The sequence below is a fragment of the Telopea speciosissima genome, chromosome 1 (genome assembly GCF_018873765.1).
Source record: "Telopea speciosissima isolate NSW1024214 ecotype Mountain lineage chromosome 1, Tspe_v1, whole genome shotgun sequence".
Classification (NCBI taxonomy): Eukaryota; Viridiplantae; Streptophyta; class Magnoliopsida; order Proteales; family Proteaceae; genus Telopea; species Telopea speciosissima.
Window position 1 is genome coordinate 31,252,072 of NC_057916.1, and position 13,551 is coordinate 31,265,622.

The 13,551-nt window shown below is 37.2% G+C and overlaps 1 protein-coding gene across 1 annotated transcript; it reads left to right on the forward strand.

Annotated features, from left to right (window-relative positions):
- The first annotated feature begins 6,491 nt into the window (after positions 1 to 6,491).
- On the forward strand, positions 6,492 to 12,325 carry LOC122648979 (trafficking protein particle complex subunit 2-like protein). The gene is made up of 5 exons (XM_043842310.1): positions 6,492 to 6,592; positions 6,703 to 6,799; positions 8,202 to 8,280; positions 8,433 to 8,514; positions 11,923 to 12,325. Exons 1-5 carry the CDS (start codon positions 6,560 to 6,562, stop codon positions 12,061 to 12,063), a joined length of 432 nt encoding a protein of 143 aa, XP_043698245.1. The 5' UTR covers positions 6,492 to 6,559; the 3' UTR covers positions 12,064 to 12,325.
- Positions 12,326 to 13,551: the final 1,226 nt, after the last annotated feature.

The window sequence follows — 13,551 nt, forward strand, 5'->3', positions numbered from 1 at the left end:
GATGACATACTCCATTTGTCGTGCTATTTTACTTATTGTTCGTTTTTCATATGTTCCAAGGAAGGTCAATAGTATAATTAACTCCCTGGCAAAGATGACGTTGTTGGTAACATGCACAACAGTTTGGCCTAATTCAGATCCATGGGTCTAGGAGTTATGTTCAACCCCATCCATGTGTAATTCACGTTGATCTTAATAAAGTTTCTCATGTTACTATTCAAAAAAATAAATGTGGGCCATAATTAATTAGATGATTCGTAAATAGTTCACACTCAATTCCTATAGGTTTGAAGAAAAAATAATAAATTTTTTTTGGTGCAAACTATAAACATCCCCAACCCCCCTCAGTGAGGGGAAGGGGAAAAGAAAAAAATTAATAACTAAAGTCGTATTTTCTTGCACACACAAAAAAAAACTTGTGTTCCAACATAAGCCCAAAAGTTGAAAATTTTGGATGGTGAACTAAATGATTTGTAAAATGGATATTTTTAGGAGAAAAATACCACTTCTTTTTTTTTAAAGAAATTTTTTATTGAAGATTAAAAAGGAGGCTAACAAGCCTAAAGAAAGACTAAAGGCAAAGAAAGCTAAAGTATAAAAGGGGGCTTTGCCCTGAAACATAATGGCGGGCAACAAGCCACTCGCTCACCCAAGAGAAAAACTAAGAGCCCGCTTGATAACCTTACGAGAAGCAGTCTCTGAACAGAAAAACACCTAAAAATCGCTTGATAACGAAGTGTTTTTTGTGACTGTTTTTGAAAACATAAATCAAAATTTATGCTCTCTGGAAGACTTTTGACAGAACATGTTGGACATGTTCTGTCGTTTCTTGGTTGAAAATTGGAAAAGTGTGCCCGATAAAAACTCCTATATTCGTTCACTATGCTCTTTTGTAAAATTGAAAAAGTATGCCAAACACATCCTTTTGTTAAATTTTCAAGGGGTTTTACTTGTTTCCAAGAACAGGTTTACTAAGTGGGTCAAAAACGGTTTCTCAGCACAGAAAATGAAGAAACTGTTATACTGTTTTTTAGCACATAACCAGAACAGAAACACCCGTAAGGTTATCAAGCGGGCACTAAGACTACGGGAGATCTGTGAGGAGCATTGAGGGGATCCTTATTCTATCCGATCATCGTGGGATCCTAGCATAGACATCAGGCCGATCAAAAGCCACACGAGCCAAAAGGGAGATAGAATATTTTTGCAACCCCGGCCACCTCCAACTCTTTATCTACTGGCGCATTGCCGCCTTGCCACCAAGTTGGAGAAAAATAACACTTCGTGGTAGAATAATGTGGTAATTTCAACTTAATTTATTAGACAGGTAGTCCTAAGATACCCTGCTTATAAGTTAGATTTCAGCTTTATTCAAGTTGTCCAAATGGAAAAACAAAGCATGGAAAAGTCTAGACTACCAAGAGGATGCAAAGGCATATGAAGAGGTGCATGGTCATACATGAGCTAAGCGTAGATGTGAGGATAAATAATTGAATTGGAGGCTAGAATTCGACACATGATCTATATAAACCATTTCTCAAATATCCAACATTTAGAATTATCGTAACACTATTTCATATAGAAACATAGTTGTAACGACCCACCAATTTTGTTCATGGATTGGTAATCATAAAACTTTCACCTAGTTGAATTGCATCAGATTTGCATTTAAGTGGAAAAAACATTTTGGGATATGCTTCTATATGCCACTTTAAATATTACCATGTGGATTAACGATACATCTATTCTGATTGTTGGGTAGAGAGGTCATGGTTTGTATTAGCATGTGTCGAATTTCAGAGCTTAGTTTAATAAAATATATCCCCTACGTATTTGCATGCATCCCGTATATATTCATGCATACTTACGATATCAAACTACTATTGTGCATTCTCTTGCAACTAACTTGAATTTACTCTATTTTCCATGTGGCAAACTCTTATAGAGATGAAACTTAGCATTTGAACACAAAAGCTAGGGTTCTACCTATCTGCAAAATTAGAGTTCATTTTGATATGCTACGTGTCATTTTTTATTATTTAAAGTGGGAGTGTAGGAAAGTGTCTTACCACAGAATTTAGGAACTGGGCACCACCCATTCCTCCTTTTTTTTTCTTCTTGGTTACAAATAAATTCATTGAGTTTCATCAGATACACAATAGTACAGTATTCCATCCAAACATACATATTTCTATTTTCCTAGTAGACCATTTGATTTCTCACTCCTCATTGATCGAAAATTGCACTTTGACATCGTAACGATCCCTCTTTCATATAATTTTTTATTGAAGACAACATGCTGCTCCTATCTCTATTTGGGGACTTGGACACTTGGAATAATGAATGAATGGCATCATTTCATTGCAATATTGAAAAAGTGAAGAGAGAGAGTGAGAGACTAAATCCGGATGAAAATTGGCACTAAATTAAAAGACAAAATACCTTTTGTTTTTGGGTACTATGAAGTAGTATCCTTTATTTAATTACTTTAATACCATTTTCCATACATACATGAACATTTAGCTAGTATCCATCTATCCAGCTCGTGGGACTAAATTGACAATGCCGGATTCCGTAACATCAAGTATAACCCGATCGCAACGAAAATCGTCAATATGCTTCTGGCGGGGATAAAGGATATCAACCTTTTTTATCAAAAAGTTTTCCTTCAAGATAATCTCTTTAGCAACTTCGGCCTTCTCTCCCACCAGCTCCGGCCATGTTTCCTTCCCTGCATAACTCCACCATGACAACACATGTTAATTTGCTCTCATACAAATATGTGTGTGTGTGAGTGTGTGTGTGTGGGTGGGTGGGTGTTTTGTAGAGAGGATATATAGAAGAGTTCTAACCAAGGCAGAGATGGATGTTGCTCATATCTTCTCTCAATTTTGAGTTCGGAGTACTTTGATGAACACCTTATGGATCAGTTTGGAGAATGGAGAGCCAAGATTATTCTCTACTTATAGATGCTACTTTAGCTTGGTTGATGTTGATAGTCTCAAACTTTTTTGAAGGTTTTTAGTTTTACTTAATAAAAGAAAAAGAATCGGACAAGACTATAGTATTATTATAGGAGGTGGTAGTGGAGGAATTCCCTCAACTATGGGATTAATGGTGATGAGATGGGTGTATTTAGTAGGAGTGAGACATTTTGGACTACCAATTAGTTTGAAGAGTAATAAGAACGGTCAGATTATGAGTGTAAGAATGTTAATTAATTTCCTTCTCAATAGGAGGAAATGTACACCACAAAATGACTTGTAACTTACAAAAGGTAGGAAGTGTTGGAGAATCCTTTCCTTTATGTGCACTAGTCTAGTCCCATGTAAAAAGAGTACGTGGGTGGGTCTCTTTTCCTTATGTGTTATCCTCCTTTCCTTTTACTAGCACGATCAACACATGTAATAGGATGGTGGATCTACTTGCCTCCCCTTTACTAATTTCAATTTCTAGTGTACTTAATTGGTTGTCTTTTTTTTTGGATAAGTAGAATATATTAAGGATAACGTGAGAGCTCATGGCTCAAGATTACAAAGATCATAGGGCCATGGATCGGAAATATGTTAAACCATCGTATATGTCATCGATAGAGCCCTCCTTGCTAGGGAGTCAGCAACGCTATTAATCTCCCTTGGTACATAATTAAAAAAGCAAAAAAAACAAAATAACTTGAGAGGTGTATAATGTCCTCTAAGACAACCTTCAAAACAAGGGGTGAAGAAGAAATCCCTTTCTCTAAAACAGGAGATGACTTCTCTATTGTCACAGTAGACAGTAACCAAACCATCATGTGATGTGTTTGGTAACAAACTCACCATGTGATGTGTTTGGTAACAAACTTGCATTGCAATTTATCTTAATCAGACACTGTAATGGAGCAGACCATCTTGCAACCTTGGAATTCTTCTGGTGTCCAATTGCGCCCTACCAAAAATCGCATTCCGGATCAGGTAGCCCTTTCTAGGCGGCTCCACCCTGCTCTAGGAGCCTTTCCTGGCGGCAGGTTACCCTTTTCTAGCGGCTCGCACTCTGACACCAGATCGTCCCTCCCAAGTAGCCAACTGCAAAGAACAGGTCAATGAAAGCACCAATTGATACGATTGAAAGAATTCAACCTCATAAACCGATCTACAAGGAGAGGGAACCCAATATTATATATGCCCACATCCAATCTGTCTGGGTATGCTTGGACATTAATTTCTTGTATTCTTTTTTTATTTATTTATATACTTGCTGATCCTTAGCCATATATATATATATATATGCCCACATCCAATCCCTTATGGGACCAATGTGAGACTATTGTACATAACATTCGTTTCGTGCTTTCCATAGTAGAATTGATTGTCTTTCATTCGTTTAGTTTTAGTAGTGTTGAACGATCGAGTAGGACCTTTGACTATCCAACTCTCCCAGTCGACTCGCTCACCATCTCAATTCAGTGCTGCTATGGAAATCCAATGGTGTTACAACTCATGGATGTATAGGAAAATGTTTCCGCTACATATTCACTTGGATCTGTTTCTCATATTATTGAATTTACTTTTCCAAATTTTCAATGACATGGCAGTTGTAAATTGGTATGCAACTTAGATAACATTACAGACAAAGGGCCTTCATGATAACAATTTTTTTTTTGGGCCATGTGTCTATTCCAGAAATGACTTTTTATTATGGGTGAAACAGGCAACCCTGAGTTCTCTTAGCTCAACTCAAGCCCAACCTAGCCTTAGGTCAGGCTGAGATATCTCAGCCCAAGCCCAACCCTATCGGGCTCAGCCCAGTCCAGTCCGACCCTGATTGACCCTAATCGATCCGGGTTGGTCCTAATTGACGCTGATTTTTGCTAGGGCCTAGTTGGCCCTGATTGACCAATCTCATGTGATTGGGTATTGGTTTGTTTCATACTCAATTGACTAATAGACTTTTCTTTGGGTTAAAAAACTTAGTCCAATCTTAAAATTTTAGATACTGTTATACAATTGATAATTTTTTTTTTTTTTGATAAACCAATAGATAATTTGATACTAAACAAAAATTGTAAAATGTAATCAATAAATTATAAAACATAACCTAACACAGGGCCAGGCCAGGCTGGGCTTAGCCTGAGGCCTCAACTTTGGCCCAACCCAACCTTAACCTTGGGCCTGAAAATTTCAACCCTAACCCGCCCTCAAGGTTGAAAAATCCAGCCCAGACCTTGTTCTGGCTCAGGGCGGGCTTGGGTCGGCAGGGCCAAACTCACACTCCTACTTTTTTTATTTATGTTACTGGGTCAAATATTTGGACAAAAAAAGCATGTTTGGTAATGAATAATAATTTCTATTTCTGGGTCAGAAAAGAAATAGAAACACATTTGTTATGCACAATTATTTCTATTTCGGAAACTTCTGTACATTTTCAAAACTACCATTGAATACTCAAAAAATTGGTGGAGGTGGTGGAACAAGTTGCATTGAAATTGATGTTTAATTTTGAACATAAAATTACTGCTTTGCCTATCAAAATAACCATGTGCAACTCCCCCTCCCCTTATTTCTTTTTTTTTCACTTTTAGCACAGAGAAGCTTCAAATTGACTCTTTTTTTTTGTTGGTTCTTAGTAAATACTTTGTTCGAGCTCATCTCCAGAACACAAAAACAGAGATATAGAGAAATAGGAGTGTCTTCAATGCTGCAAGCAGAATTCCATGACCGGGGGGAGGGGGAGGCATTTAGTCCAACCTGCAACTCACCAACCAATGGGCCAAGAGGTTATTTGGGAGGGTCCATATGATGGAAAAAATTTGGCTGCAACCCATGTTCCTGCTGCCCCCAATTGTAGGCACAAACTTGAAATAATTTATTTCTACTTTGGGTTCACAAATACCCTATTAGATTTTAGTTTTTTCAAAATACCCTTATGGATTCTAAATTTGCGCCTGCAATTGGGGCAACAAGAACATAGCTGCAACCGGGCAGCAGCCAATTTTTGTCCTCATATGATCAAGAAGAAGAAAATATGTAAGAGAACGTGTAAAGGATCCAGATCTTCTATTGCTGAGCTACCCATATACGGTATTGCACGCAATGACCATCTTACCTCTACTTGGATAAGGCGCGTGGGTAAGGCGGACATTACGTGCAACACCGTGTATGGGCAGCACGGTCCTGCTGGGCACGGCAGTAGAAAATCCAAATTGACGTGTAATACCCATGGTGTGTCTATCATTTCTTCTGAAATATACCTAAAAAAAAGAGGAAAAAAGGTTAGAAGATTATTGTATGCCTCATGGAGAGTTGATTTTAGCAAGTCAAACCTGTGTCTCGGATCACTTGATCAAGCATTCGTTGAAACTTGTCAAATAATTCATCAACATCATGTCTGCAGGTCCACGTCCACTATCTTAACGTTATCATAAAGCTAGTTAAAGGGCAGATATGGCCTGCCGCTCTTACAAACTTTTAGGAATTGGAGAGGAAGCCTAGAGAACGGTGTTGCAGTTTGTGTGCTGAGCCGTAGCATTGAGCAGATCTCAAATGCCAACGGGAGTCGTCTTTACGTAACGCCGGAGAAGATGATTGTTTGCATCGCCGTTGTCGGTCACCAGGTGCGCATCTCTAACCCACCCTTTCTTTGTCTTATTCCTTACTCTCATTTCCTAACGTCGTAGTGTCGAACCTCAAATTTTGACGTCTCCGCTCATAATCCGACGAGCAGAACAACCCATTGTATCTGCAGAGCTTCACGGAGGCAGATGACGCTCTCAAGCTTCTTCACATCGTGCACTGCTCCTTAGACGTCATCGATGAAAGAGGTATCACATTTGCTATCGTTTTGTATAAATTTCGATTTCCAGTTGGTATTTTTCTTCTTTCGCCATCCTTTCTTTTGTGTAGTAACCTTCATGTCTGAGTTGCGGTCTAAATGGTTGAATGTTTAATCGAGTTAGGAGATCATGGATTTAAATTTTAATCTTCCATTGTTGTGTTATGCCTAGGTTTTCCGTTTCATTTATATTCAATTCCGTCTTCGGTTCTTAGGGTTAGAATTTGGGGTTCTATAGGCCAGAATATGGAAATGGAATTTTGTGCTATGTTCTCAGAAACCAAGGCCTCTTATTTTCTGTGAGGATCCCTAATTTTTATTGTTTATTCAGAGTTCTTAGTATAGCTGAGAAATTAGTACAGACTCGGTCACTATCTACCTTATAAAGGAGTACACTTACCAGTAAAAATTACGGCCAGTATCATCTTCAAGGAGGTAGATACTCACTACTCGTTCACATATAATTGCCTCATTACTTTGAAATTCTTTTCGTTAAAGAAAATGGAGAGAGAATGGTTACCTTAGGAAAATTCAAATTGTTCACCATTGTTATATAGAACTGAAATCCAGCTGGCGAAGGAAGAAGCACAATAATTTGATCATAAGAACAATCGAGTCGCTTTTTTCAAGTTGTTTGGCTGCTGTAATGTTCTAGAGTCTTCCAAATTTCTGGGAGTTCTGATTTTTCTAAATGTAGATGTGAAGCCTGACTGACACCGAGCATGAAGATGTCTTTGAGTACAAACCTTAATCTACCTTAAGGTTGCATACATACATTCAAAATAATTCCCAAGCCAAGATCCTCTGAAAATATACATCTCCAACCCTACTAAATAAGTAGTGCACCTTAACATCTTTCCACTGACTTTCAGTTTAAGACTTCAATCTCTCTATAAAATCTTCCTAAACTTCAATATCTAACTTCCACAAATTTATTTTTGAACCCTGGTTTTCTACTGCATTATTTGGTCCAGCATCTTAGTTTCCAGTCCGTCCAACTGACCAGGAAAAAAAATCACCAAATTTTACCTCACTTGCAAACCGTGATATGAACCTTTATTGTCTTACATACCATTTTCTCTATACCTTGTCTTCCCCTTCTTTTTTTCTTTCCTTTTTTTATTTTGATGAAGATAGAAAGAGCAAATGAGACTTGTTAGACTTGTTATGCTGTAACCCGAATGATTTTTTAGCAGAGGCTATTGAGATGCATATATATTCTCTGTTTAGGCTCTAACATATACTCTTTTTTTTGGGATGAAGCAAAGAGAAAGTCTGACCCTGTTACACTTTTGATTTGATACTTTTGTGATTGTATGTATCCAACCTAAATGATTTATGAGCCTAGGTTATTTTCACTGATAATATTTATTATTTGTTCTATGTTTCAGTGAATAATCCCAAAAAAACTGGGACTACATTGAATGAGACATTTCTTGGCCTTCTTTATCCAACTGAGAATTATAAAGTGTAAGTTCATCAGTTGGGTTTTCTTTTGACTGTTTCAGTGTGGCCAGTTTAGATATGGATGCCTACTATTTCTGTTGCAAGAATTTATGTCTCTCAGGCTTGGCATGGACTTTTTTAGATGCTCTCATCTTATAGCAGCATATGTTGTGCAGATATGGATATTTGACTAACACAAAGGTGAAATTTATTTTGGTCACAAGTGATCTAGATGTCAGAGATGCAGATATTAGAAATGTAAGTGGGCTAATTGATGCTTCAATTTTATTAAAGTGGAGAATTACACCTTTACAGTATGTTATGGTGCTTTGATATTTTGTAGCTCCTGTGCGATTTGAATTGGAAATAGCTACATGCTAGAGCTTTCTTTTCATAGATTGCACCCTGCACTACTTGGAGGTGCTTCCAGTAAAGTATTATCTATTTGTTCTCTGAAAGGAGGAAACAAAGAAACCTAAGAAAGAAAAAAATTTAACTGCTTGGAAGCTTAATACAATTTTTTCTTCCGCCAGGGGTGGGGGGTGATAAGGACATCACTGTAGGATTTAGGACTTATCAGAGTAGACACAGACACATGTAGCCACATGTCACTTCATTATGGTTACATGATCTGTATTATGTGTAGTTCTTTTTATTATCTTGTTGTACTTTATTTGTGGCCAGACTATCTTATTTTGTTGTTGTGTTATTATTATGTTGCAGTTATATGGGTAGCTATTTTTGGAAATAACTATTTAGTGGTTTAATATATAGTTATATGGACAGTTATTTTAGGATTTTTTTTTTTGGGTGCAGTGTTATGATGCCCTTTGTACTCATCATGGGAGACAATGAATAAATGAATGAAATCTTTTCGGAACTTGTGAGATTAGTCTCTTTTCTGCAGCATGAGTTACTATGCATTTCTTGGAGTGAATCCAAGATGGTGTGAAGCCAAGATGAACTTCATCTTTCTTGTCTATCTTTTTCTTCTTCTATCCACTTTCCTCTCTTTCAAAGTCTACATCTATAGCAAACAATCCCTATTTGATCTCCCAAATCCATTGTTGTTTGTACCATCATATTTATCCCAACCTCCATTTTCATTTCTCAGGAGCCTTCGATTTGTTATTTCACTTACAGAAGCTCATAAACCCCATTAAATCATACCAAGTTTCCGTTGACCCTCCTAAGCCAAATCTCCAAGAAATGCAACTTTCCCTCCTTGCCTAGACTTGATTATTGCTAAATTTCTTGCCAGTTCTTGTATTAGTCCCAAATTTTCCAATTTTTTATCTCAACTTCAGCCCCCAAATACCTTAGATATTCTTCTACCAACAGCAATGAGGCCTTGAGGACACAATCTTTGGAGTTAGGTAGTGATTCAGCACTTATTCACCGCCTTCTAATCCGTGGGACAGCAAAGGAAGGTACTGATCTATCATGTTTCTCTTTTAAAAATTTTCCTTTGCATACTTAGCATGAAATCCTGTACATATGATTTGTTTATTTCTTTTTTTATGGCTCTACTCGTTAAGAATTTCTACATGTATGCTGTGATATATTAGTTGGATACCTTTCCCAGCCTTCTACCTTTCAGTTAGGATTATTTTCTAGTTTTCCCAAACCTGTCCTATACCAGTGGGTTGTTAATTGGGTGTTATTTCCTGATAAAATAAAAAGGAAATTTTTGTTACTTCACGGCCTTACAGATTAGCATATCTGGTTGGCCCATGTGATTCTGCCACATGGCAGATGATATGGCATTTTTCACTGTTGGATAGAAAGGTAACATTTGGATTGGGCATAAGTCAATTTCCAGACTCAAACCCACTTAATTACTCTCCAGTGTATGTCCATTTATCATGTATGGCATGCTCGCTCTTGTAGTCCTAACATATACCTGGGTTGCCAAAGCTTTGTTTTGCCACTTGGTCAAGCCCAATTTGGTTGAACTTGATATGTGGGCAGGAGACCTTGCGTTCTATCTGTCTACAAAATTTGGGTCCCATTTGACATGCCATGTGGCATATTTATGTGTTGACCAAATAAGCTTCCGAGCTGATATCCTTCATTTGAGAAGAGATGATCTTTTTTATGGCAGTTCTTCCTTCTAATGACCGGCATATCTACTATTCTTTTCTCCCAAATGAAGCAGCAGGCATAAGTCCGTAGAACCTATAAAAAAGAGATGGTTGTAGTGCGAAGTGCCATAATGTTATATGTTGGATTATCTTTTGTTTTGTATGAGCTGGTCGCAATTTTACTTTTCAAACGTAATTATTTGCTTGTCTTCGTGCTTTTGGTGGTGAAAGTTCTAGAGAGATCTTCTCAGGGAAATGGTTCTTAGTAGGTCTATCGAATACCTTGTGTATTAGAATCGCACTGGGAGCTTTTTTCTTTGCATATGCATTCAGTGGATGACACATGCCCGAAGTAGGCAAAAGAAATTCCAATAGTAGGCGACTAGGGTTAGCTTTGAGTTGCTGTAAGATCAGATTTCTGCCCCTCCTTTCCCTCTTTTTCATTCAAACAATCTCCAGGGCTTTTAAATATGATCCAGTGCTGAAGTTAATACATTTCTTTTTCTGGTCAAAACATCAGTTATTTGGTAATTTATTTTCTTTTTCTGGTCCATACATTAGTAACATGGTAATTTGTCAATATAAAACTCAGTGTTCAGTTGCCTTGATATGCTTGATACATCATGTTGAGTATTGGTGGGTGGTGCTTAGAGTGATGATAAAGAATGGAGTGTTGATAACTTTATGTTCGTGTGAATTAGCCATGACTCTGGTTACTCTGGATCTCTTTCCTGTTTAGAGGGTTCCAGCTTATTGAATAGTCATGCTCTTCCCACTCTTCTGATAGAAGGTGGTGATTCCTGGGATGCCTTTTTTCATTTTGGGTCTTCCCTAAGAGGCTATTTGATGTATATAACTAAATGAGTTTGTGTCCCTTGGAAAAGCTAGTCTGCTATACTGGTGAAATCTTGTTTATGGCCTCCTAATTTTGCATCTTGTTCTCATGTATCCAATCACTTTTCAATGGAGAGATTTTAAAAGCCAGTTTGTACAGCCTCTCCTAGGTCATTATAGTTAGACATTCAGCCCTAAGCTAGGCATTCCATTTCTGAAACATCTAGTTGGTGGATCCAAGTGTACGGTGAACCGCATACAGCTTAGATTTTCATGGCTGTTAGATAGCAAGTGATAGAAGTGAATCTGTTAGTTAACTGTCGGTTCTCTTGATGTTTATTTGCTAGTTTAATTGGTTATTTATTACATGGTGTTCAGCATATTATTTACTAGATAGAAGAGTGGTGCCTCAGAATCTTCCACCTTTGCCAAAGTGGTTTTACTCTTGTTGAACGCCATAAAAGACACACCAATACACATGTAATTTGTTCACTAGGATGGTTATCAGCGAAGAGTGTGTGAGCAATTAAGCATTTGCAAGGCAATGCACCCATACAACATGGTATTGATAGGAACTATGCTGCGCATGAGTTCTTTCTCACAAAAGTGTTGCTTTTAGTGTCTGCTGCTCATAATGAAGATTAGATAATAAATGAGTATCAATTGCTTGTTCACTGTATCTTACTGATTCTGCTTCATGACCTCTTAACTTCACTTTTGTCTCTTCTCTGGTGAAAACTACTTGTAGTTTTTTAGGAGGTTCCACTCGGCATATGTGGATGCAGTCTCAAATCCATTTCATGTTCCAGGGAAGAAAATAACCTCTAGAACATTTGCTGAGAGAGTCAGTAACATTGTCAAGACTTTTGGGTTGAGTTCGGCTGCTTAAGGAGTTCTTCCGGTGTGCAAGGTTAGTCCTTATTGGTTCTATTTTGTGGGGGCAGTCGAGATCAAACAATATCAAAAACTAGTGATTCATCTTTTTTCCGTTTGTTATTTTTCTGTCTCTTTACCATCATTAGAAAGTCAAGGTAAAGTGAGGTGTAATTAATTTTTTACATTTTAGCAGATTGTACTACCACTCTTTTTTCATTTGCTGTATGGATTCAATAGTTCTTGCTGAATTGTGTTGGATCGTCTTGCCATGTTCACTGTATGGTTGTTTCAATGTTATTTATAATTTCAAATTTCAAATTTCAAAGTCTTGAAATTGCAGTGTTTTTCAATTTCACAATATACAGAGATATAAGCAGAGGCGGAAAGGCCTGTGATCAAGTTGGCAAGGGACCATAGCTCCGGAAGCGGTGGTCTTCAGTTTGACTCTTTTCCACCCCTTGGGCCATCTGCACGAGGTTCCATGGTTCTCATGGGCTTTTGGACTTTCCTGGTCTATACGGGTTGTTGGGTCTTATATAGGTTCGTGGTTTACCCAGTATACTTGGGACTGTCAACGGATATTCGAAAATTCGTATTTGATCTGCGTTCGTATCCATTTAGGAGAATCCAAATTCGTCCAAAATTAATTGGATACAAATATGATAATCCCCCTATCCGATCGATTATTATCCAATTCGTTTAGCAATCCGATGGTAATAAAATATATGAAATATATCTCTGTGTCTGTCTATCCTTTAAAGTTAATTTACTGAATTTTGTTATCTTATTTTTATAATTTTATAAGTTAACATAATATGATTCTTTTTCTAGATTTTCTATTGGTTTATATATATTGTTTTATGCAATGTGTTACACAGAATCACATATCTATGTGAGAAAATCAAAGACTAAGAAGAGTAGAAGAAAGGGTAGTTGTTGAATTCTCAAGTCTCAACCCTAACCTTCATCATAAAAACGGTAAAGATGTCAATAAATAGTCAAAAATTCATATTCGATTTGCGTTCATAACCATTTAGGAGAATTTGTATTAAAAAAATCATTATCTGGAAACTATCTGAATCCGTCCAAAAACTGATAAGATATTATCAGAATCCATTTGATTAGAATTGGATACGAATATGATAATGCTACTATCCGACCGAATTCTATCTATTTACATCCTTAAGTATACTAGGGTGGCCATGGGGGTTCATTGTTATCAAAAAAAAAAAAAAAAAATCTTTATTTGTAGAAAAATACTCGGATTTCTGTGAAAAAGTTCTTTTATACTTGTGGGTGTAATGAGCATCTCTACAGCAGCATCAAAATTTTGCCACTTGGAAGATGTAGAGATGTCCTTAAACTCGGAGGTGTTGAGAATCCAGCCCCAACTTCTATCATTGAATTTCAAAGATTATAACTTAGCTGGGTAGACTACCCAGACTCCGAATCTTTCAAGGATTCTCAACCCATTGAAATGTATGTAAAGCACCAAAATTTA